The sequence below is a fragment of the Panthera pardus genome, unplaced genomic scaffold (assembly GCF_024362965.1).
Source record: "Panthera pardus isolate Hobbes unplaced genomic scaffold, ASM2436296v1 HiC_scaffold_23, whole genome shotgun sequence".
NCBI lineage: Eukaryota > Metazoa > Chordata > Mammalia > Carnivora > Felidae > Panthera > Panthera pardus.
The window spans coordinates 3864414-3890836 of record NW_026526799.1 but is presented as its reverse complement, the minus strand read 5'-3'; the positions used below and the strand labels follow the sequence as shown (position 1 = coordinate 3890836).

The following is a 26423-nucleotide window of genomic DNA, read 5'->3' as shown; positions in this document are numbered from 1 at the left end:
AGGATACATCACTGAATAAAAAGTTAAAAATAAGTCCCTTGCCTTTATGGAGCTTACATTCTAGTGGGGGTTAACATTAAACATAAATAGATTTAACAAGTTAGATGCTAAGTGTAGGACAGACCGTAGGGTGAGAGGAATCCCAAGTGCAGTTTAAAACAGGATGGCTTTGGGGCACCTGGATGGCTCAGTCGGTTGAGCGTCCAACTTCAGCTCAGGTCATGATCTCACGGCTCATGAGTTCAAGCCCCACGTCAGAATCTGTGCTGACAGCTCAGAGCCTGGAGCCTGCTTCTGCTTCTGTGTCTCCCTCTCTCTCTGCCCCTAACCCACTTGCATTCTGTCTCTGTCCCTCTCAAAAATAAACATTTAAGAAAAAAAAATGTTTTTAAATAAATAAATAAATAAATAAATAAATAAATAAATAAATAAATAAAACAGGGCGGCTTGGGCAGCTCATCTGAGCCAAGACTTGACGGGGGGTATGGGGGAGTCAGCCAGAGGCCTAGCCAGAAGTGTTTGGCATGTCCAGTGTGACGGCTCTCCCATCGAAGTGTGCCTGGCATGTGTGAGGACCAAGCCAGGAGGCCAGTGTGGCTAGACTGCAGTGGGCAAGAGGGAAAAGTGGTAGGCGAGGAGGCCAGAAATGGAGGGAAATGGGGTACAATCTTATAGCACCCTGTCAATCATCTGGCTTTTACTCTGAGTACAAAGGAGAACGAACCCCTGGAGGATTCTGAGCTGTGACATTTTATGTTCTAGAAGGATCACGCTGGCAGCCATGTTGAGAGGAGACTCTAGTGGAGGTCAGAGTGGAAAGGAGATCAGTTAGAAGGCTCCTGCTCTGATCCACATCAGAGGTGATGACGGCCTGGACCAGGAGGAAGTGGTGAAAAACCATCAGATTCAGGATATACCCTGAAGGAGGACTCAGTGTGATGTCCTAACAGACTGAATACTGGGGGTGATAGGAGTCAAGGGCAATTCCCGGGTTTATAGTCTAAGCAACGGACCGACGACAGTGGCATCAACTGAGATGGGAAAGCCTACAGAGGCGGCCTTGGGGGATGGTGAGAAGGGGATCTGGAGTTTCGTTTGGGACATGTGAAGTGTGAAATCCCTATCTGACGTCCAAGCATAAACGTCCTGCCCAGAACTCAGGCCCTCACTCAGAACCTTTCTCCTTTAATCAGAGGCAAAACTCGAATCCGCTCAGCTTTTCTATAGTAGACCAAAAGCAGGAAGTCCAGAGACAGGCCATAGAGGCCAACAGACCAGAACAAAACGACAGGCTGCACCCAAACAGAGACAGAGGAGAGAGGGAATGTGTGACAAGTAGATGGAAGTGCTTGAAAAGCATCACAGTCCAAAGAGTCTTTCTGAAGAGGAAGACTGAAAACCCAAGACAAACAAAAAACACGTCAGAGGCCTGAGGGCTTCGCTAATACAATAACGATACTCATAATAACGACGCTTAATAATCACAGGATTCAAATAAAAATGAGGATGCCGTACTTACATACATTCACTGTGCTTAAATTACCCAGTAATACACATCTAAGAAAAATTTATTTAAAAAAAATTCGATTCGGTAATGATCTACACATTCATACTACATCCAAACATTTGGTCAGTATTGAACCACAGCTATCATTCGAGCCATGTCAGCACAGGGGCTCAACATTATGTTAAAAATGAGTAGGTTATACATAATTTTTTTTTAAATCAAGTTTTTCCTTCTCTGGTAGCTGAGCAGATGAATACAGAGTACAGTTCCATAAAGCTTTTCCACAGGTAAATGAATGTAAACCAATATACCTCAATATTCTGTAGGATTAGGAATATACACTGACCAAAATTAATCATTCAGTGGGAAAACAGACAACTTTGGATCCACATATCTCTACTTTGTATGCTAATAACCTTCAGTAAAGATAAACAAAGAACCTTAACATATCAGCAGGGGAAAAAACACATTATACTGACCTTGGCATAATGTAAATTTGCTTTTTTCTATCAATGTGACACAGAACCTTCTTCCATTAGCAAAAAGCTCTAAGAGAGAAACAGCATCTCTCTGGAGGAAGCACATCACTCCAGAACGTATATTCGAATCCCACAGGAGAAAAAGCTTCTCTAGAATCTAAAACTATAAAAAGAGCTCCTGGGGTGTCTGGGTGGCTCAGTCATTTGAGCATCTGACTCTTGATTTCAGTTCAGGTCATGATCTCATGATTTGTGAGCGCAAGCCCTGTGTCAGGCTCTGTGCTAACAATGTGGAACCTGCTTGGGATTCTCTCTCCCTCTCTCTGACCCTACTGTGAGCTCTCTCTTTAAATAAGCAAACAAACACACATTTTAAAAAAAAAAAAAAAAAAAAAAAAAAGCTCCTGAAGCATGGCCCAACCTTCTTTCTCTCAGCTCCTAGACTTCTCTTTCATCCCAATTTTTCACAAGTACACTTGAAGCAAACTGGACTATGGTGTGGAAACACACAGGTCTTCTATTGGCAGATGTTATAGTAAGAAATTACAGCTGAGAGCCCAGTAAAGATCATAAAAACAGCTAAGATTATGTTTTGTACACGTAATGCAAGACTAGATTTTAATATAAGCAATGGTGAATCAAATCAAATCAACAAATATTTTGAGTATTTACACTGCACAAGGCACCTACTTCAAGACCCCCAGGCTCCAATGGCACGCCTAACATAGGAGCTATTTACAAAACAACTCCCAGGACAAGTCGCTCAGATGCAAGCAATGCTATTTCAAACATAAACTGAATTACAAATGGAGTGACAACCCCCTAGGGGAAGAAAATTAGGATTAAGCAATGTGTCCCAGCAATGTGGGCAGTGCCTGGGGCTCTCAAACATCCAGTCAGTGGATATTATGTATAGTGGGGAGGACCCAATCTAGCCCCTGCCCTTCAGGATAATTAATGCAAGATGATTGTACATCCTTCCCGAGGTACAGTGCAATAGACAGACAAACTCACAATGGGATGTGGTTATAACAGAATATACTAAATGTCATGGAGGAGGGCAGGGTGTCAATTCTTAAGAAAGAAGTCACTGCAGAAGTATAATTTTAGCCAAGACATTAAAAATGAGTGAGAGGTAGGGGCGCCTGGGTGGCTCAATCGGTTAAGTGTCCGGCTCTTGATTTCAGCTCAGGTCATAATCTCACGGTTAGTGAGTTCGAGCCCCATTCGGCTCTGCACTGACAACGCGGAGCCTGCTTAGGATTCTCTCTTCCTGTCTCTCGGTCCCTCCCCTGCTCATGCTCTGTCTCTCTCTCTCTCAAAATAAATAAACATGAAAAAGAAAAAAAAAAAAAAAAAAGGATGAGTGAGAACTAGCCAAGGTGGGAAGGAAAGGAAACATTCTAGACACAGTCCAGTTGGTCAACAAATACTAACTGAACAGGTACTATGTTCTATTGTCTTTAGTGTTACAAATACAGTGGTAACGCAACAAAGTCCCTGCCTTCAAAGAGTTTACAATCAGGGTGCCTGGCTGGTTCAGTCGGTAAAGCACGTGATTCTTGATCTCAGGGTTTTAAATTCAAGCCCCATGCTGGGTGTAGAGATTACTGAGAAATAAAATCTTAAAAGAAAAAAAAAAGCTTACAATCTAGGTGGGGAAGGTAGGTAACCATCATAAACATACACAGACAAATACACAGACACATACAAAAATACCTACTTAAGAATTTCAGATAGTGAAACCTACTGTGAGTAAAATAAATCAGAGTAACAGAAAAGGATTGTTTAGGGGAACATGGTATCTACTTTGACTAAGTAGACAGCCTCTCTCTACAGCCTCTCTCAGGTCTCATCTAACTTGGTATCAGAATGATTAAAAGGAGGAAGCCACATACAGATTCAAGGCAAAAGGATTCCAATTCGTGGGAATAGTAAACACAAAGGCTTAAAATAGAAATAACCCTGGCTAGTGTTTATGAAACACAGTGAATAATGGGGAGAGTGAGAGAAGACAAGGTCAGGTACAGACAGAGACAGGCAGTGAGTACTGGCTGTTTACAAAACATCTGTTTTCTCTTCTTCTTGAGATGTGACTTGTATCTCCTAGCTTCCTCTGAATTTAAGTGGGATAATGTTGCTGAATCCCAGACAATGAAGTAAGAGCCAAAATGAGGGTGCCATACCGAGGCCAAAGCTTTTAAAACGTGGGTGTTTTCCCTGCCCATACTTTTTCCTGTCTACTGGCAAGACAGATAATAACATAATAATACACAACAGATAACTCATATATATTTTATGTTCATCATGATGAAGAGAATATTTAAAGCCATAGGCCTAGATTAGCTGTCTCCTGTCCTGCAATAACAACATTCAGACTCCCCAGCCTCATCAGATGGGATGTGGTTATAACAGGATACACCAAATGTATTTAATGTACAACCTGGTTTACCCTGCCTCGATCTCACACACGCTTCCTCATGGGGCTCCACCTGCTTCGAATGTCGCCCTCTCTTCACTCTCCAAATACTACCCATTCTTTAGGGCCCATGGCAGAATCTCCTGTCAAGACTTTCGTAACACTACTCAATTTGAGGTAATCCCTCCATATTTTGGATTTGAAGAGTAATTACTTTCTGTATGTGTAGCTTAGAAAAGGCAAAAATCACATCTTACTGTATGTTATCCAGATTTTTCTATTAAATCTTAATTTTTACGTGCTTGTTCCTTGATTCTCCAATTAGATCATACTTTCCTTAAGAAAAATCACATCTTACTCCTCTTCGTATTTTTTTTAAATAATTTTTAAAAATGCTTGTTGGTTGGGGCTCTTGGGTGGCTTAGTCGGTTAAATGTCCAATTTCAGCTCAGGTCATGATCTTACAGTTGGTGAGTTCAAGCCCCGCGATGGGCTCTGTGCTCACAGCTCAGAGCCTGGAGCCTGTTTCGGTTTCTGTTGTCTCCCTCTCTCTCTGCCCTCCCCCACTCGTACTCTGTCTCTCTCCCTCTCAAAAATAAATAAACATTTAAAACAATGTTCGTTTACTGATTGACTGACTGACTGACTGACTGATTGGGCGGGGAGCTGGGGGGGAGCAGAGAGAGGGAAAGAGAGGATCCCAAGCAGGCTCCACCGACAGTGTGGAGCCCAAAGTGGGGCTTGAACCACAAACCATGAGAGCATGACCTGAGCTGAAATCAAGAGTCAGATGCTCAACTGACTGAGCCACCCAGGCGCCCCTCTTGTTTTTCTGAAATGATCCTACTATAATGCTGTGCACATGGTGCATTCAGTGAATATTTATTTATTTTTGAATGTTTATTTTTGTTGAGGGGGGAAGGGTCAGAGAGAGAGGGGGACAGAGGATCAGAAGTAGGCTCTGCACCAACAACAGACAGTCCCACTCAACCACTGAGCCAGCCACACAGGCACCCCAGTGAATATTTATTTGATTTGACATTTTGTAAAAGGTGATAACGTAGAATTTATCACCAAAATAAAGAAAGCAAAAATTTTTAAATGTCGACTTATTTAATTTGGAAAAACCACTATTTTAAAAACAGCCCGTTCACCAGAAAGGGTGACTGTTAAGGTGTTACTGTATTTAAACCGTATGATCTGGGGGCACCTGGGGGGGCTCGGTCGGTTGAACATATGCCTTCAGGTCAGGTCATGATCTCACGGTTTGCAAGTTCGAGCCCCACATCAGGCTATCTGCTTCAGATCCTCTGTCCCCACCTCTCTCTCCTCTCCCCTGCTAGCTCTCTCTCTCTCAAAAATAAACATTACAAAAGTAAATTAAATAAACGGCACAGTTGGAATCCTGGAGGACTCACCTATATCGATATCAGTAAAGCCCTCTGCACTTATCGCATCCATCGTGCTTTTGTCTATCGTGTCCAGGCAGAGACTAGCCAGCTGAGGTTCATCAAATAATCGGGCCTAAACATACAGAGAGACAGTTATTTTATTCTCATAGTTATCTTACTTTTAGACAGTACATATTCAGTTAATGCTGTAAAGTTACAATTGGTAATTATGTGAAAACACCAACTTAAAATACCATTATAATGTGTATATATTCTTAAAAGTTTCCCTTCCACAATCAGAAATGAAAAGCTAAGAGCACAAATGCTCTGCTTAGATAACAAATACACACTGATGACCTGTTATTTTCCTTTCCATCTACTCATATACACACACTGCCTGGTTTCTTATACGTTACTTATTTTGATCCTTAACAAACGCTCTAGGTTAGATAAGGCAGACGTGATTATCCCATTTTCCAGATGTGGAAACAGGCTTAGAAAGGTGTGCTGACTTGCCTAATATGATCTGGCTAGTCATGCTGCAGAGTCATTATTAAATCCGAGTTGTAGGATACTGTCACTAAGTTATATCAATTGTCAAGCATACAGTACAAACAGATCAGATTTATTTTCTTCCATTTTCTGTCTTGATGTGGGGAGAGAATGAAGTACAGGAATTTCAGAGCACGAAAGCTCTGGGAACCTAAGCAAACAGCAGGCCAACAACTGAAAGGCAAATAATAGACACACGACAATCTTATACGACAGTGAGGATGATCTACAACTACATACAATAATATGAGTGAAACGCACAAACACAATGACAAACAAAAGAAGCCATAGTATAAACTGAGCAAAAAAATACATACTATATGATTCCAATAAAGCTAATCTCGGCTTTAAGAATTCAGAAGCCAAGCTTATAATACGTGATTAATCAGGATACGTATTATAATTAAAAAAAAAAAACAACCCAAGTTTAAAAGCCAGGCATCGGGGAAGGGGTGGGAGTATCCAAACGCAAATGAGACTTAAAAAATTGTAACACTGAAAACAGATGTGATGATAGGTGTGCCAGTGACCAAGCTTTCATTCTGGCCTAGTATCAGGTCCATTTACATTTAACAGTATGGACAAACACAAGACGCACACAGATATTCATGCTGGCAATAATGCAATTAATTAACCATTATTTGGCATGGCTGATGACTCTTATTTGTAAAGTAAAATTCATTTTCAAAGGATTCAATAACTCAGGTGCTACTGACCTATTACGTTAACAAATATCCCTAAACTAAAGAGTTATCTTGTGTTTTATGGGGGAGAAAAGACAGCAATAAACACATTGGAATGAATTTAAAATAGATACACACATTACAGATGATATGTAACTGTACTTACACGTATAAAATATGCATATATTTTTAAGTCAGTAGAACGTTTCTTAAAATTATGCAATACTCAAACATGTCTGAAAATGCTCTTCTTGAGGCCCTTGGGTGGCTCAAGTCAGTTAAGCATCTGATTCTTGATTTTGGCACCGGTCATAATCTCGTAGTTCATGGGTTCGAGCCCCGTGTTGGGCTCTGCACTGACAGTGCAGAGCCTGCTTGGGATTCTCTCTCTCTTTCTCTCTGTCCCTCCCCCACTCTCTCTCTCTTTCCCAAAATAAACAAATAAACTTAAAAAAAAATGTTTTTAATGTTCTTCTTAGATTATACATTGGGCTTATATTAATTTGCTTAGTCAAAATTTTCCAAAAAAATAATATAAAATCTGTATTTAGTAGAATAAAATTAACTCTATTCCTTGTTATTTTCCCTTAAAATGTTTTTAATTTAGAAATAATTTCAAATTTGCAGAAAAGATGCAAGTAAAAAGAACACCATATACCCTTTACCCAGATGTACCTATCTAAATGTTATTTATCTAATATTTCACCTCTTTATCATTTGTGCTCTCTATACACACACAGGCGTGCGCACACACACACATTATATATGTATATACACATATGTGTATGCATATATATGTATATATAAATGGGAAAATAATGTATAAGAAAACAGACAACGTATAGTGAGTGTGTGTATATTTGAGGTGAACTATTCAAGAATAAATTACAGCACCACAGCCCTTACCCTTAAATACTTGACTATTTCTTATATAACCATAGTAATTGACTTTGATAAATAACCATACAATATTTTTATCTCATCTACTGTATTTCAGTTTTGCCAACTGACCCAATTTTTTATAACACTTTTCCTCCTACAATAGGATCCGGTCTAGGATCACAGTCTGATGAATTTTTAAAATATGAAAAACACATTTTTATCAAATGAAATTCTAGACATTTTAACTGGCAGGTATTTTAACTGGCCAACTCAACTATATTTCCAGTGTTCGTGCAAAAATTGATCTTTCACTCTAAGAAAAACAATTTTTATAAAAATTATTTTATTCAGAACAGCAATGTTTCAGTGACTCTTCAGTTACACAGGCAGTATCAAGTTTCCTAGGGAATCTATTGTTGCTACTTAGAGTAAAATACATCCTTCTCAAAATTTAGTTTGAGTCTGGCATCATCTCTGAAAAAAATATCACTTCCTAACAAGCGTCTCTTCCCGGTCTCACTCATGCTGGTACAGCACACTGGCCTCCTGTTTCAGCGTGAAGCTGGCAAAGGTCCTCTCAAGTAATTGACATGCTCAGTGCAAATGACTCACTTGGCAGGAAGAAGAACTTCACATGACAATTCGTGGGCTAATTCACATGACCCCGCCAGTGAAAAATGTGCAGTAAAATTGGGTTCTCAGACCAACCACACGCTGAAAAGCTCCTTTTCTTTCTCGTAGTGACAGCTGTTAACCCTTACTACTCAAAGTGTGGTCCAGAAGCACTGGCATCATCTGAAAGCTCATGAGAAATGCAGACTCTTAGGTCTCACCTTGGACCTGCGGAACTAGAAACCGTATTTTAATTGTCAGAGTTTAATTCATTGGTTTCTGAATTTTTCCATAAGCTTTTAAAATAAAAGTAATTAAGTGATCCCCTCCACATACCTTAAAACCCTTGGACGATAAAGAATCTTAGGAATATCAACTTCCATAATCGATTTTCATCACAAACTCAAAAGAGGGGGAAATGCAAGGATATGTTGCTTAACAGGTCTATGACCTTGGTCAAATTGATTCATATTTCTGCCTCTGTCTCCTTATCTGTTAAGTGGGGACAATAAGAAAACCTAGAACACCTACCCCTCCCAAAGTTACTGTAGAAGATTAAATGAATTAATGCAGACAAAGTCCTGACACACAATCACCACTCAAGACATTCTGCTATCATCCTTACTCAGGATCACCACACCTTAAGAACGACTGGTTGAAGGTTGGGATCTTAGGTTTACCACCTGCTGTCTAATGTGAAGTAAGATATTTAGCCCTTTACACTTCCATTGCTTCATCTTTAAAATGGGGACAACAGTAAGTAGCACCACAGAGCTGCAACGCGGGCTAACTGTGATACTACACGCAAAGTGACTAGCTTAGTGTCTGGCGCACCATGTCCAGAATGGAGTTCGGCGATTATGTCCACGAGGTGACCTCGGTGTGCTCTTTCTTCCCTAGCCTCAAATATTTGTTGACAGATGACTGAACAAACAACAGCAACAAAAGGTGCCATCATACAACTTCCATATGACAGAACAGACGCAGAGCCGGGCAACCCGAGCTCTGGGCCCCAGCCCCAGCCAGCCTGCTGGGAGCCTTTGGGCAGGTAGTCCATTGGCCCAGGTTTGAGTTTTCCAGCTGGAAAATGAAAGAGGTGAACTAGGGGACATCTGTGACCGGTTCCAGTACTAACAGTCAACAGGATTATGTATTATCAGCTTACAATTGTTTTCTCCTCATTTTAACTTGCTTCCCTCTGTAAAGACCCTATCTCCAAATAAGATCACATTCTGAGGTTCTGGGAACTGGGATTTCAACACATAAATTTTGGAGAAACAATTCAACCCTTAGCACAAGGTATAGGCTGGCTTGGAACTTTTTAAACAATTCATACAAGGGTATTATAACTTGGTCTAAAAAGAAAAACAAGTGATTTATTTATATCTGAAGTAAAGCTCAGATTACAGGCGTTTAACAAATGCTAAATAGTACGATATAGACTGGCTAATAGTTCCACAGATGTGTTCAGTTTGTAAAAATTCATCAGACTGAGTGCTTAAGATAATGTGTACTTTTCTGCATGTATACTATATTTAGTGGAAACTTTTAAATATCAGAGAAAGAACATTTCACATAAACCTGAAATTCTAATTCCTCCAAGCTTTCAGATTAAGTACAAAGACAGTAAACCTTGAAACTTATCTGGACTTAAAAAGTCCAGATCCAACAAAAATCTTTATTCCAGATCCAACAAAAATTGAGACAAAAGACGTCCAGAAAACCCTATGCTATCACATGCTCACTCGCAGCAGGAACAAACTGGATCCCAATTCCAATTCCAATCCTAAACATCCGTGTGACTTTGAGTCACAGTAGCCTGCTTACATAAAGCCTCAGTTTCTTACACGATACTGTATTGACTCTAATTTGCTTTTCTAAAATCATATGAATCTGATATACTTCCCTGAATGGTACCATAAAAATAATTACATATACTTTAAGTTAATCTAGAATTCTCCAGGAAATACTTAATACTCATGTAGTTATGAGGATACCGACCTTCGCTACATTCACTTACCTGAGTAAGTAACATAAAGGCATTATCTGCCCTAAGATGTTTGGTGAGAAATTCCACACAGTGTGCTTCCAAGGCTGGGACTGCATATTTCTTAGCAGTATAAAGAGTGGTCATAACCGTCTCTGGGCCAATTTGAACTTCATCTGAATACAGAAATCTGGAAAGCAAATGGGAAATTACAGAGATGGCCATTAGTATTTTAGAGAAGCAATCCACCAGTGTGAAACCTCTGAGGAATATTTTCAAAGATAATGAGCACACTGAAAAACCACCTGAAATTTACACCCAACTTAGCAGGGCTACAGGGCCTTTGCACGTACATCATCTCATTTTATTCTTACTCAGTCCTCAGTAAGGCAGTGTCTCCATTTTACAGACAAAACTGAAGTGAAGATCACAAGACAGACTCCTCCCTCTTAAGCCAAATTTTCAGAGGTCTTTTAGCAGCTCAGGACAGGAATCGTTCACTTATCTTTCCGTCATCAAAGGACGTTCATTTAAACAAATCTACGGATAGCTGAGGTTCATACCTCTAGAGGTCAAACATTCATGTATTTGCTGATAATGGTGTCTTGTTATTCTGGGCATCTTTTAACCTTTTATTATTATTTCCAAATTAGCAAAATGCCCACAGATGATCACTGGGGCTTTGGAGGAATAAACAATTTAATAATATCTTAAATGACCCCTGTAATGTGCTTTTGGGTATTTAGGTCCAATGTTCTCTCAAAACACTATCAGTCCAATACTGCCTCCTCCCAGTTTGCTGCTGCTAACTGCCAGATTGCTAGATAGATCAGCTTCATAGAACTGCGAATAAAGCATACGATTCTCAGTGAGGGCCTGCGCAGTTCTTGTTGAACTATCCGGGAGCGTCTACACATCAACTCTAGGCCCCTGTTGTGGCTCCTCAGAGACCCTCCACGGACTGTCCAGTTCCCAACCACATGCAGGAAAACCGAGGGGAGAAGTATGGCATTAAGAACAACTGCATTTGAGAGATACTAAAGACGTTACAATGCTTATTACACGTATATTCCTGGGCCCCAAGTCCTAAAACAGGAAAACCTGTTAACATTTTTCAGAACCTTCTATGCCCCGGGAGGCCGCAAAGAAGGGAGGCTCTATTTCATGTCCCTACCCTCTGGCTTTCCAGTTCCTCTCCTTTCGTTCCCATGTCCGTAGTCACCACCCAAGGTGAACCGCTAGCCCCTCACCTCCCCGCAGCCTCTAGCCACAACCAAACACCGGCGCTCCCCTCACAGCATCACCGAGCTTACAACTATCCCAGGTGGAGGCTGCTCGTGCTCATCCTCCTCCATAGCTCAACCTTGACAGTGAAGGCTGCTGTGTTTCAGGATTACACCGTTCCAAAATACCATATTTTTTTTTTCTGGGGCGCCTGGGGGGCTCAGTTGGTTAAGTGTCTGACTCTTGATTTCGGCTCAGGTGGTGATCTCACAGCTCCATGAGTTCGAGCCCCATTGGACTCTGCACTGACAGCACGGAGCCTGCTTGGGATTCTGTTTCTCCCTCTCTCTCCCTGCCCCTCCCCTCCTCTTTCTCTCCCCAAAATAAATAAACTTAAAAAAATATATATATATATATATATTTTTTTCCAAAAACCTCCTTTTAGAGACTCAAGTCAACATTCTGTATTACCCTTATACTATTTAGCTTAAAGTTACATGCCACACTTTGTGAAGAGCACAGGAATTAAAAACCAAGTAAGGCACGATCACTTACAGTCGGGGGGAAAGGGATGAACAAAAGGAAGAGAGAAAATGAACATTTGTTGAGTGCCTGCCATGGGACAGGTGCCAGTTCATGTAATCCTCCCACAAGGAAGGCAGGTGCTGTTACCTGCATTTAGAAGACGAGGAAACACAAAAGCTGTCTAACATCAACACCCCCTTTCTGCACTGTCTGCCTCCAGTGCTAGACTGTCATGCCCACCAGGTGAGCGCCGTTTTATCTGTGTGGCCTCAGGAAGAGATGGCTTGGGTCTGGGCCTGTGCCACCACCTGCCAGCCATGTGACTTTAAACAAACTACCATCAGTGGTGCTCCCTTCTGAAAAGAGAGGAGAGTGACAGTCTCCCCTTCATTACGTGCACATGAGGATTAGTAGAAATCACAATACGTGAAGTGTTTTACATAGTGTCTGACAAATACTTAGCCTCAGCAAACGTTCGCTATTTATTTTTACGTTGCTTCATTATTTTATGTCCGCTATTTTCCTCTGTTTTAGAAGATCTCCTTGCTGTTGTCTTCCGGCCCTTCTGTTTTTCTTCCCAGCAATCACATGCTCACATTTCTAAGAATTCTTGCTTCCTAGTTGTCCTTTTTCACCTCCACAGCATCATGTCTGTTTTATGGATGCAAAAATGTTAAATCTCCAAGATGCTATTAACCAATGTTTTTAAGGTTCCTTTCCATTTCCTGAATGATCTACTTCCTCCAGGATCATCTGTTTCGGTCTTTGTCGTTCATGTTCTCATTTTCCTCACATGTCAAATGCCCAGTGGTTGTCTCCAGTTTGGAATTCTAGAAGCAGGCTTTCTCTGCGTCTGTAGATGGGCCTGTTTTCCAGCTAAAACCATCCCCCAAATGAACAGGCCAGCTGAGAGCTCTGTACGTGGGGGCTTGCCGACCGGCACCTTGCATGGGAGTGGGAAAGGAGCTGGGGCAGGGGCCGCCTCACGCCATCATTCTAGGGTCCCTGAGCTGTCCCAGGCAGTTTGCTCCGTTCATTTAAAGAGGAACCTGTCCCGAGGTCGTCACCGGCAGTTAGTCTGCAAGAGCTGGCCAAGGATGTAGTCTGTAAGCCAGTTTTAAATTTGACTCCCATGTTATAGCTCACCTTCTCATTTCCCCCCATCCTCACTACCCATCCGGGCCTCGAGGGCCTCGAACTGAGCGGGGGCTGAGCCAGGGAAGGCAGCGCCCACCCCCGCAGTCCCCAGGCTCTGGAATCTGGGCTCCAGTCATCTGCTTGCTTTCATTACCAGCACACTTTCAACTGCTCTGTCCCTTTTCCACACTGTTGGCTTCCAATCCATTTCCCTTCCTCTCTTTCCATGAAGGGATTTATTCTCTTTTGTATTTTCTTACAGTCACTTGAACTGGGAGAGAGATAGAAGGCTGACTGCAAGCTCAGTTCCCCTCTTGAATTAGAAACCTATGACGTTTTAATTTTAAGGGCAAGGTAGGAAGAATCTTTACGTCTATCTGCTTTAATTTTTTTTTTCAGGCAAAAATTACTAGAGTTACAAAATAAAGAACTGAAATGTGGGGCCTTTATTACCATTTGCCTCTGTATGTGAGTAGATTCAAACTTCAGGACACAAGCACATGGCTCTGTAAGCATCTACAAGTGGGGGCTTTGACATCTGCAAAAGCCCCCTAGAGAAATTTCTACTTGAGGGACGATCTAAAAGATGACCAGAGGGTAGGAAGAACACGCCAGCAACGAGAGAGAATTGCGGTTTTAGACTATTCTATTTGAGACACACACACACCCCGTTCAATTTGCTTTTATTAAGTTACAATTTGGTATTACACCTTCAGCTTACATCAAGGAATATTTTAAAGAAACATCTATGTCCAAAACCGCGGATTAAGGACACTGTTCATTTCAGTAAAGCCTCCTTTATAAGGAAACCTCGCCAGGAATTCTTTCACTCGTCTGATTATCAGACAGAGCTGTGCATCCCTAAGCAGGTGGTTTGTTTTTAACCTGACAAATAATATGTATGAATTATAACTGACCAGCTAGGTTTCTTGTTTTGCATTAGCTGCTAAAACAATTAAGGTGAAATCTATAGTTTCCCGATAGCATGCATTTTTGTGTTAGCTTCATCTTGGCTTTATTTATCTTTGTGTTTTTTGGTAAGATGTTCTAAATTCTTTCTGTTGTATGTAAACAACAAGAAAAGGAACTCTATGCTTCTTGTATTTTCCCCCAGCATCTTTCCTACAATACCAGGCACAGTGTAGGCACACGGCTAACCCTTAATATTTACCTATTACCTGACTAGACAATTCCATACAAGCTTCTATGTAACAAGCAAAGGAATCATTTTCATTTCTAATGAGGAAATAGGCTATTTAAAAATCCAGGAACTATCTTGGTTCATATTTTACTTACATGTTTTCTTACATTCTATTTAATTATTAAAATTGCTAGAATATGAAAATAAGCCAAGCCTTACAAAATATAATTACAAATTAATGATATTACCACAATTCTTTTTATTTTAAAATGAACATTTCAGCCCTCATTTACTACCTTTAAGGACAAAGCCCTCCCAAAGACTAAAGGTTTTCCCAAAAGATAAAACTCAGTATTTAAGCAAAAATTTTTAAAAGCGATGGGGAAAATAGGATTTTAAATGAGAAAAATTATAAGATTTTTATTATTTGATTATAAATAAGAAAAATTATAAGATCGCGGATACGAAACTTTGTATCACCACCGACTCATTCATTTTACTCAAAAACATTTACTGAGGGACTATAATACCAAGCACTGGGATAGGTCTGAGAAATACAAACCTGGGTAAGACAGCCCTGCCCGCAGAAAGCTTACGGTTTGGTAATGAAATGATTAAAGAGTAGCGTCACAATTACAACAGAATTATTTATCAGGCACAGTGTGATAACTAATCTCTAAAGATAGCCCGAATCAATCATGCCTTCTATTATCCATGGCCTTATATAGATCTGTCCCATAATAAACCTGGGCTGGCCCTGTGTGATTCCCTTTAACCAACAGAATGTGGCAGAAGGGACACCGTCCCCGTCCGCGGCCTCCCCTCGGAGGATGTCTGGCGGCTTCTGCTTCTGTATTCTCAGAAGCCTGGAGCTGCTATCCAAGAAGTCGAGATCCCCGGCTGGAAAGATCAGCTGGAGAAGCCACGCAGGGAGGAGAAAGGCTCAGTCACCCCAGACTCTGCCTCACACCTCCAGGGGACTCCAGCTCCACTGCCATAGGACTATGACTGCAGGGGGACCCAAAGGAGACGTCACAGAACCACACAGCTGACCTCAGTCAACCTGCACAACTGTGAAAGATAATAAAACTAGACTTAAGCCGCTAAATGCTGGAGTGTTTTGCTCTACAGCAACAGATACTAAACTTGCTATGAGAGACATTAGATGAGGCAGTGCTCAATTCTGCCTTCGGGTGGGATTATGTTTTACAGAAGAGGTAAAGCCTATGTGAAGTCCATCTGAAGTGCAGTGATTGTGGAGACCTTCTAGCAGACAGACTGAGAAGTACAAAGGCCTCAGAAGGTAGGCATTAAAGGGGCGCCTGGGGGGCTCAGTCGGCTGAGTGTCCGACTCTCGATCTCGGCTCCGTCATGATCTCACGGTTCATGAGATCGAGCCCTGCGCTGAACTCCGAGATGACAGTGTGGAGCCTGCTTGGGATTCTCTTTCTCTCCCTCTCTCTGTCTCTCTCTCCTTCCCTCCCTCCCTCTCTCTCTTTCCCCCTTGTACTTCCCCTCCCACCCCAAAATAAATGAATAAACATTTAAAAAAGAAAAAAAAGAGGGGCGCCTGGGTGGCTGAGTTGGTTGGGCGTCCAACTTCGGCTTATGTCATGATCTCACTGCTTGTGGGTTCGAGCCCCGCATTGGGTTCTGTGCTGACGGCTCGGAGCCTGGAGCCTGCTTCAGATTCTGTGTCTCCCTCTCTCTCTTCCCTTCCCCCACTCACTCTCTCTCTGTGTCAAAAATAAACATAAAAAAAAAAAAAAAAGAAGGCAGGCATTAAAATAAGAAATGAGAGGCAATTAGAGTCGGGGCACTGAGCAGTGGAAAGAGGAAAGGGAAGATACAGAGACCAAGTCACAAAGGTCTTGTGTGTCCCCTAAGGTGCTGACACTTCATCCTGCAGGCAGAAAGTCAAAGACTCAGGAGAATTACATGAGACTATATGGACATTACAGAGATAACCCTGTTAACAATGTAGAAAGTGAAGCCAGCTTAGGCTAAAGGCATGGTCTGGTTGAAGCAATGCAGGAAAAAAAAATTAGGAGGAGGAAGTGGAACCCTCAGGAATGGTCCAAAAAGGATGAGAAACAGGTGGGGCAGACTGGAACCAAACCACAGCTTGGAGCCAAGCCCATTGAAGTCACTTCCCAACTGACCCACAGAGTGAGAATATTCATGGGCAGGGATGTTTTTCAAGTCCCCCAACACCCTAGGGTGCGTTATAGCATTACTGTGGCAAAAGCTGACTGATAAAAGAGTGCAATAATAGGAGTGTCTGCTCTGGGAGCCTGGCTGGCTCTGTCGGCAGAGCACGTGACTCTCGATCTCGGGGCTGTCAGTTCAAGACCCACTTTGGGTGCAGAGATTACTTAAAAATAAAATCTAAAAAAAATAAAGAGTACCCGCTCAAAGACTGTGGGAATTTAAGTGCACATAAGGTACTCAGCAACAGTAAGTGGCACGGTAAACACTCACTAAATGTCACACTATTCTTATCATTTCCATGTTCACCTGCATGGGTACTAGACATTCATTTGTGAATGTGCGGCTGGAAGTGGGATTCTAAGACCGAGTGGAAGTCTGGCCACATAGCTGGGAGAGTATATAACGCCAGGAGTTAACACAAAGGACAGACAGAATCCGGTCACCACTCCGTTTCTGTTCCTTTCTGCCACACAACTCCTTGAGAGAGCTGTTGAGAGCAGCCATCTCCAGTTCCTCACCTCCTATTTTCTCCCCAACCTATTCTAATCCAGCTGCTAAAACCACTCTTGCCAGGGTTATCAACGGCCTCCGTTTCATCAAAACCAATAATCGATTCAATATCCTCATTTCACCCACATCTCAGCAGCATTTAACATGGCTGACCACTCTCTTTATCGAAAGGCTTTCTGCAACTTGAGTTTCAAGATATCCCGCTCCTTGCTTTCCAGTCTAACTCCACTGGCAGCGGTCCCTTGGCCTCATTTTACTCTCCCCCCGGCTACGTCTCTCTAGGTTGGAGGCTCCCCGGGCTCATCTTCATACCTGTCTTCACAACCCGCATTCCCTCCCTACGTAACCTCATTTGGTTTCATGGTTTAAAGACCAGTCATTCACTCTTAGCTTTCAGATTTATGTTCACCAAGAAGCTCTTCCCCAAACTCCGGGTTCGTATTTCTGGCTGTACTCTTGCCCTCCTTGGATGTCTTAGAAATCTTCCTGGTTCTACCTTCAAAATACAGTTGACCCTTGAACAACACAGGAATCAGGGGCGTGGCCTCCACTCCCCATTCCCCTCCCTCCCTGTAGTCAAAAACCTCCATATAACTTTTGACTCCCCCCAAAACTTTACTAATAGCCTACTGTTGACCTGAAAACTTACTGATAACATATAAACAATTAACACATATTTAGTATATGCATTATATACTATATTCTTACAATTGAGGAAGCTAGAGGAGAGAAAATATTATCAAGGAAACCGTAAGAGAAGAGAAAACACATTTACAGTACCATACTTTACTTGTTTAAAAAAAAAAAAAAATCTGGGGCGCCTGGGTGGCTCAGTCTGTTAAGTGTCTGACTTCGGCTCAGGTCATGATCTCACGGTTGGTGGGTTCAAGCCCCGCATCGGGCTCTGTGCTGAACGCTTACTCAGAGCCTGAAGCCTGCTTTGGATTCTGTGTCTCCTTCTCTCTCTGCCCCTCCTCCACTTGTGCCCTGTTTCGCTGTCTCAAAAATTAATAAACGTAAAAAAAAAAAAAATCTGTGTACAAGTGGGCCCACGTAGTTTAAACTCATATTGTTCAAAAGTCAATCATGTATCTGCAGCCTGACCACTTCTCCCACCTATCCCCACCACCCTGGTATAACCCTCCACCATATGTCTTGCCTGGACTACTGCAAAAGCCTCTTAGTTTAACTCTCTGCTGCCCATTTTACTCCCTCTGCAGTCTAATCCCCGAACAACTGCCAGAATGAGTTTTTAAAAACGTAAATCAGATCACATCACTTCCTACTGAAAACTCTCCAAAGGCTTCCTTCCTAGCACATACCCACGTCCTTCCCTGGCTATACAGCCCTGCACGACCTTGTCCAGCCTATCCTCCTGACCTCATCTTCCACCACTTTCCCCCTTATTCACTCCGTTCAAACAGCACCGGTTGACCTTTGCAGTTCCTGCAACAGGAAAAATCTAGGGCCTTGAACACGCTCTGCCTTGCTTAGAATGCTCCTTCCCTCACGGCTTGATCATTTTTCCTCAGCACACTTATCAGTACTTGACATTACATCTTTGTTTCTCCTTACTAGATTATAAAGTACTTGAGGGCAGAGACTTTTTCTTCTTCACTGCTGCACCCAACATCTAAAACACCAACTGGTGCAGGGAGGCACACAGCATTTCTCAAATGAACAACTGAAGAACATCACTTAAAGGTCAGGCAGATCAAAACAAGTAGTTTCTTATAATGTTAACTGATTCAATTTGTAAACATAATAAAAATAGGCCAAGCTAACCTGTTGTCCCCACTCAGCAAGTACTATGGGACACCTGTTTGTCACACAATAGCAAGCAAGGACGGCATCTATGTTTCACAGGTGGCCAATACCTTCCGGTCCAGATATCATTTCACAATAGAACAAGACTGGAATCGGGGCACCTGGGTGGCTCAGTCGGCTAAGCGTCTGACTTCAGCTCAAGTCATGATCTCACAGTTCGCGGGTCCCAGCCCCATGTCGGGCTCCCGTGCTGACAGCTCGGAGCCTGGAACCTGCTTCAGATTCTATGTCTCCCTCTCTCTCTGACCCTCCCCAGCTCGTGCTCTGTCTCTCTCTCTCTCTCTCAAAAATGAATAAACATTGAAAAAAAAAAAACAAGACTGGAATCTGAAGGACAAATACCATAACCACACTGAAAAGAGGAAAATTTCAAAGACTTCACAGTTAATTCACTTATTTTCTGTTGATAGGAAAGGACTAACGGCTTCAGTAAAAATACGAGCTAAGCATTTTTCCCTCTACATTCTTATTTACCGATCGCTATTTTTTTTAAAGGAAAAAACTCCTCGGCAATATTTTTAGAGCAGGGGCTCTCAGATTTAGCTGGTGTTAGTATGTCGGAGAGTATTAAAAGGGCTCTCAAGGTCCCACCTCCAAACATTACAATATTTTAGAGAGGGAGGAAGGGATCTCGAATTCACAAGTACTCAAGGAGATTATAATGAGGTGGACCAACAAATCACTCTAAGATACTTATAAACGAGCTACAACAATCCTCTCATCAAGTTCAAACCAAAATCCAAAGTGACCCAGATCCTAGGTTTTTAGCTAATTTTTCTCTCTTCGTAACTGTAATTTGCAGAAAACATGGGAAACAAAGGAAAAAAGAAGAAAAAAAAGCATTATCATTTTACCGGTCCAATACAACTTTGGTTAGCATTTTGTTATGCTTCCTTCCATCCATGTCACTAGGTATATGTTTGTTGTTACGTTTCAGTTTTATTCACCGTGCGCGGTTTTCAGGGCTGTTTATTACACATGTTTTTCGTGTTCATATAACCTAGTCTTCATCAGTACCATGCTCAGTGGCATTAATTCCATCTAATGCACCCAACGTTGTTTATCTCACCATTTCCTCCAGCTGACTACTTCCATACTACTATAAATAATCCAGCTGTAAATATTTTTGTACACATTTTTCAGTACTTCAATACTTCCGAGGGGGGGAGAGAATCTGTAGTGCCAAACTGTTTTACCATCTTCGTCACAGAGGGCTTCTCCAATATATATATATATTTAATGTATTTTTGAGAGAGGGGGAGACTCAGAATCCGAAGCAGGTTCCAGCCTCTGAGCGCCCAGCATGGAGCCTCACACGGGGCTCGAACTCACAAATGTGAGAACATCACCTGAGCTGAAGTCAGACGCTTAACAGATTGGGCCACCCAGGCGCCCCTAATATTATCTTTAAAATACTAGCAATTTAGTATTCGCTTTGCATTTAATTTTCACTGCTTTAATTACTGAGGTTAAACATTCTTTGTCAATTAGGTGTTATCTTTTTTTCCCAATATATGAAATTTATTGTCAAATTGGTTTCCATACAACACCCAGTGAGTTGTTATCTTTTCTTTACCTAAGTTATCTATCCTGCCCTTTACCATTTGTTTATGGGATCTTGCTATTTCTTTTCTACTCGTTTTAACTTTGTACTCAGTTTCCTACTGATCTTCCCGGTTGAGCTGTGAGCCTTTTGTGGGCTATTTATCCATTCAATGACCTCTTTTTTTTTTTTTTTTTGCCTCAGTACCACCCAAGACTCTGCTCCTTTCCGAAGAACCCACTGTGGTCAGGCAGCTAAAACCATCCCCACATAATAAAACACACATGGTCTTCCCCTAGGAGTTTGCTGTTACCTCCGCCAGTCACTGGACTTTTCTGGGCCCCGGTCCCATTTGTAAAAGTGTGGAAAACAACACCTCCTTAACTGGACTTCTGCGAATAAAGGCTATTAACGTCAAACGATAACGTTATCCAATATTAACGTTATCCAATATTAATATCCAAAATTAACCAGAAGTCGATGTATTATCGACTGAAATAGGCAAAAAAGTAAACTCCAACACCCGCGGCTGGATTTGGGTTTTGAGCAAATGTGACGTTGTCTGCAGAAACGCCGAGCCAGGTAAAGCCACACCTACTTGTTTTGGCATTCCCTTTCCTGGGTCCCGACAACTAATACACACACAAACGAAAAAGGAGTCAGAATTTAAAACAAAACAACCAACAGGGGGGGGGGGGGAAAAAGCCGTCGGTCCGCCAAGTCTTCTCACCTCTTCCCCTCTCCCCCAACAACAAAAAAAACCCCTAAAACTTTGCAAACGGGCCATCAAGACAACCCGGTCCACACCCGTTCCACGGCCGTTCTCTAGTCCCGAAGGTCGGGTGACAATGCCGGACTGGAAAGGAAAAGCGCTCGCTGAGCGGACGCAGACTGAGACCGTGACCCCGACGACCGGCGGTCGGCCGTGCGGCCGGCAGAGGGGGACGGGGACCCGCCGCGCGTCCCTGACCGGGGGGGGAAACTGAGGCCGCGGGGGAGGCTCGCGCGCAGGGGCAGGCCGGGCGCCCGCCGCTCACCTCAGCAGCGCCAGGAAGGCGGCGGGCTCCACGTCGGGCAGCTCGATCTCGGCCGACGTGGTGGCCATGCCGCCGTTGAACATGGCGTCGAAGACGGCGCTGCCGGCCGCCAGCACGAAGCGGTGCGCGGGGATGCGCTGCGGGCCCCCGGCGGCCGCGCCGCCGCGGCCCTTGCCCAGCACGAAGCGCACATCGCTCAGCAGCTCCGAGTTGAAGAGGAAGGCGAAGCGCTCCTTCAGCGACGCCTTAGTCGCCTGCCAGTTGTACAGTGGCTCCCGCTGCAGCGGGAGCAGGGGCCCCAGAGAGGACGGCGGCGGCGGCGGCGGCGGCGGAGGAGGCGGAGGCCCCGCGGCGCCCGGCTCCGCCTCGGCTCCAGAGACCTGCTCGCCCGCAGCGGCCGGCCCGAGAGAGGCCATCCTCCAGCGGCGCGGCTCCTCGGGCTAGGCAGAGAGCTCCCGCCGCCCAGCCGCCATCGCCGAGGCCGCCCCCGGAGGCCGGCGCCGCCTCGGTGCCTTCCGGGAAAGGCGCTTCCGGCGTCCGGGCGCCTCCCCGGCCCCGCCCCCGCCCTCGCCCTCGCCCCGCTCCGCCCCGCCCGCAGCGGCCCGGAGCGCGTGCCCGCCACGCGGGGTTGCGGGGGCGCGCACGGCCGCCCGAGCGGGGCCGCGCGGATCCGCGTCCTGCGCTGCGGGGTGGGCACCCTGCGCACCTTGTGCGAGCCCCGCGCTTGCAAGCTCCCGCGCCTCCTCCGGCCCGCGGCCGGTCCTTCTCTCGGACCCCTCCTCACCAGCCGCGGCGCTTCCCACGTGTACTAGGGGCAGGTCCCTAGGCTGTCCCTCCTGGAGTTTCCTGCCTGCGTGGTGGGGGACGGGGGCAAGGCCCGGGACAAGGCCAGGGAGCACGTTGGAGGGGACGACAAGATTCCCCAGGGCTGCCTTTCCCCAACAGTGTCCTAGTCACCACTCCGGAGGGGAGCGGAGCTTTCGACCCCTTCTGTGTCCAGCAGCCCACATGCGTCCTGTCTTCTGTCTCTGTTTTTTCCAGTATCACTGTGGACTCATGGAATTCTTTTTGAATATGTTACAATCCGTTGCTAAAAATTAACAATATTTTAAATCTCCAGGGGTGCCTGGGTGGCTCAGTTGGTTAAGCCTCTGACTCTTGGTTGGGGGTCAGGTAATAATCTCACTATTCATAGGATCAAAGCCCTAAGTAGGACTTCACATGGGGGGGGGGGGCTGCTTGGGATTCTCTCTCCCTCTGTCTGTCTGTCTCTCTGCCCCTTCCCCCCCAAAATAAAGAAATAAACCTAGAAAAAAATAGATCTCAAAAAAAACTCTCAAATGTATCAGAGCAAAACTAATAGAGACCACATTATCTGCTACCGAGCAATGATCATAATTTAATAGAAAATATGAGGACGCTGCAGATCAAGACTTATGGAATGCAATCAAACCTGAGTTCAAGGCTAAAGTATAGCCAAAAACACTCCCTTTGCCAAACCGGAAATGATAAAATTAAATGAAGCAGGGGACTCTGGGAAGGTGGCAGAGAAGGAAGCAGGAATCTGTCTCCCCTCCTAGACAGCAGCAGCTGGCAGGATCTGTCTGATGTGGCTATTTTGGAGCTCTGGAGCCTGTTGAAGGCCTGCGACGTCTAGGGAAGACTTGGACAAGAAAACTTGCTGTTAATTTCCACCAATGTCAGCTCTTTGCACGGAAGGAGCTATACCATCCCTCATCCTCAGCCACATGGAAGGCAGATGTACACACGTTCATGGAGCATGTGGGCACCATGGTGGGCCAAAGGAAACTGTCCTCCAAATATCTGGGCCCTAGGCACAGATTCCTGCTAGTAACCAGTGTCCAAAGAGGCGGGTGGCATTGTTGTTGCACTTACCCCTTTGTTGCAAGCATCTCCACCCTCCAGCTGAAATGACTTCCCAGGTATTTAAAGGGCCGGCACCCAATTCACCCTCCTTCATTTTTCTTTTTTTTTTTTTTTTTTTTTTACCTTTTCCCTTTTGGCAGCCAGACGTTAGAGACTAGTACAATTGAAACAAAAACAAACAAAAGTGTGCAATGGGGCAAATTAGAAAATGACCATCCATACCCAAGGAAAGGCTGAGAGATGACCTGGGAAGACATTAAGTTTACACCCCAGGCTGATCCTGGCACAGAGACAATAATCCTACAGCAACCAAAAAACAAAACAACAAAAAACAGCAAACGCTGGGGAAGCGGGAGAATCTGATTTCCAGAGTTATCACATTACTAGATTCAAATATCCAAGTGTTCAACAAAAAGTCACAAGGCATACAAAGAAATAGGAAAGTATGGTCCATTCAAAGGGAAAAAATAAACAGAAACAGTCCTTGAAAAAGACCTAATGGCAGATATACTAGATGAACTTTAAAACAACTGCCTTAACGTTGTTCAGGGAACTTAAGGAAGATGTGGAAGAGACCAAGAAAACTATGTGTGAACATAGTTGGACATGTAAATAGAGAGAAACACAATGGACATGTAAATAAAGAGATAGAAAACTTAAAAAGAAAGAAAGAAACAAACAAGCAAAATTCTGGAGCTGAAAAAAGCATAACAATCAAAGTGAAACATGCACTAGAGGGATTCAAAGGCAGAATTGAGCAGACAGAAGAAAGAGTCTGCAAACTTGAAGATCAGACAATAGAAATTATTGAGGCAGAGAACAGAAAGAAGAAACTTAGAGGAAAAACAAACAGAGTCTAAGGGAGCTACGGGACATCATAAAATAGATCAACCTACACATCATGGGGGGCCTGGAAGACAAGAGGCCGGGGGGAGAGAGAAAGGGCCAGAGAGAATATTTGGAGAAATAACAGTTGAAAACTTAACAAAGCAAAAACTAATAGGATTGAAGGGAGAAACAGATCTACAAATAACAGTTGAAGATTTATTGAAGATCCCACTCACAATAATGGATAGAACAACCAGACAGAAGATAAATAAGGAACTAGAGGGCTTCATACAATAAACCGTCACATTCTTGCCACACATTCTTGCCAAGGGCACATGGGACATTTTCCAGGATAGACCACAGATTAAGTGCCAGTAGATTTAAATAGATGGCATACAAAAGATCTTCATGGGCCACAAAGGGATGAAATTAGGAATCATTAACAAAAGGAGAACTGAAGGGGTGCCTGGGTGGCTCAGTTGGTTAAGGATCTGACTCTTGATCTCAGGTCAGGTCTCCATCTCAGGGTCATGAGTTCAAGGCCCACATTGGGCTTCACGCTGGGTATGGAGCCTACAAAAAAAAAAAAAAAAAAAAAAAAAAAGGAGGGGCGCCTGGGTGGCTCAGTCAGTTGAGTGACCGACTTCGGCTCAGGTCATGATCTCGTGGTTTGTGAGTTGGAGCCCCACGTCGGGCTCTGTGCTGACAGCTCAGAGCCTGGAGCCTGGTTCTGATTCTGTGTCTCCCTTGCTCTCTACCCCTCCCCCACCATGTTCTGTCTCTCTCTGTCTCAGAAATAAATAAACATTAAAAAAAGGAAAACTGGAAAATTCACAAAACTGTGGAAATTAAACAACACCCTTTTAAACAACCAATGGGTCAAAGAAGAAATCACCAGGGAAATTAGAAAATACTCACAGACAAATGAAAATGGAAACACAACATACCAAAACTTATGGGACACAGTAAAAACAGTGCTAAGGGGAAAATTTAAATGTTTACATTAAAAAAAACATGACAGATCCCAAATCAACAACCTAACTTTACAACTTAAGGAACTAGAAGAGGAAGAACAAACCCTAAAGCTAGCAGAAGGAAGGAAGTACTAAATGTTAGAGCACTGATAAATGAAATAGAGAACAAGAAAACAGTACAGAAAACCAGTAAAACCAAAGGTTGGCTCTTTGAAAGATCAACAAAATTGATAAACCTTTAGCTAGATGGACTGGAGACAGAGACAGAGACAGAGACAGAGAGAGAGAGAGAGAGAGAGAGAAGACTCAAATTACTAAAATCAGAAAGGAAAGAATGTTACTACATATGTTACAGAAATAAAAAAGTGTTATAAGAGAGAACTATGAGCAATTGTGTGCCCTTGAAATTGGATTACCTAGAGGAAATGTTCCTAGAAATAGAGAACAAAAACCTTTTTTCAGTACTTGTTAAAGTGGTCAGAAAGACTTTATTCAAGACTGTTGCAGTAGGGGAGAATAATCAGGCTTCACTCTGAGGGTGGCAATAATATCTGGGGATTTGCAGCCAACCAGCAAAGTTGGGGACGGGGGTGTGGGTTTCAGTGGATGGAAAATTATCAAGAGGAAGCATCAAGGGTAGGGGCATTCTTGGTAAACGAATTCAGAATTCTTGCTGAAGGCAAGTCAAGATGATCAGATATCAAGGGTGGGGAATAAGGAACTTGATCAGATACAGAGAATAACCAGATAAAGGGTGAGGGTATTCTCACTAAACTAACTTAGTGGGATTCTTGCCAAGACTGAGTTCGGCAGACCAAAGATAGGCCTGGGGCCAAGGTTGAGGTCCACTTGAGAAAAAAGACCCAGAAGAAAGCTCTGGCTAAAGTTTGGTCAGATGCAGTCTCTGTCAGTGTCAAAGAATAAATAATACAGACAAGACGTGAGGGACTGGGGTCCTTAAGGGAAGAACTGACCTTTACTGCTGCTTTTTCCCTGAGGACATTTTCTGATCCCTCGCTTGTTTCTCAATCAGTAACAACTCAGTTGACAGTTTGAAACTGCCGAAG

At 43.4% G+C, this 26423-nt stretch overlaps 1 protein-coding gene across 1 annotated transcript in view; it reads right to left on the bottom strand.

Moving 5' to 3' along the window:
- The window catches only part of BTBD1 (BTB domain containing 1), a 41636-nt gene extending 19455 nt beyond the window's left edge, over positions 1 to 22181 (bottom strand). The window contains exons 1-3 of the mRNA XM_019460396.2: positions 21668 to 22181; positions 10546 to 10702; positions 5824 to 5929 (exon numbers count right to left, since the gene is read on the bottom strand). Of these exons, the coding sequence (XP_019315941.2) occupies positions 5824 to 5929; positions 10546 to 10702; positions 21668 to 22083 (679 nt within the window). The 5' untranslated portion in view covers positions 22084 to 22181. The remainder of the gene's footprint in view (positions 1 to 5823; positions 5930 to 10545; positions 10703 to 21667) is intronic.
- Between the last annotated feature and the right edge of the window lie 4242 nt (positions 22182 to 26423).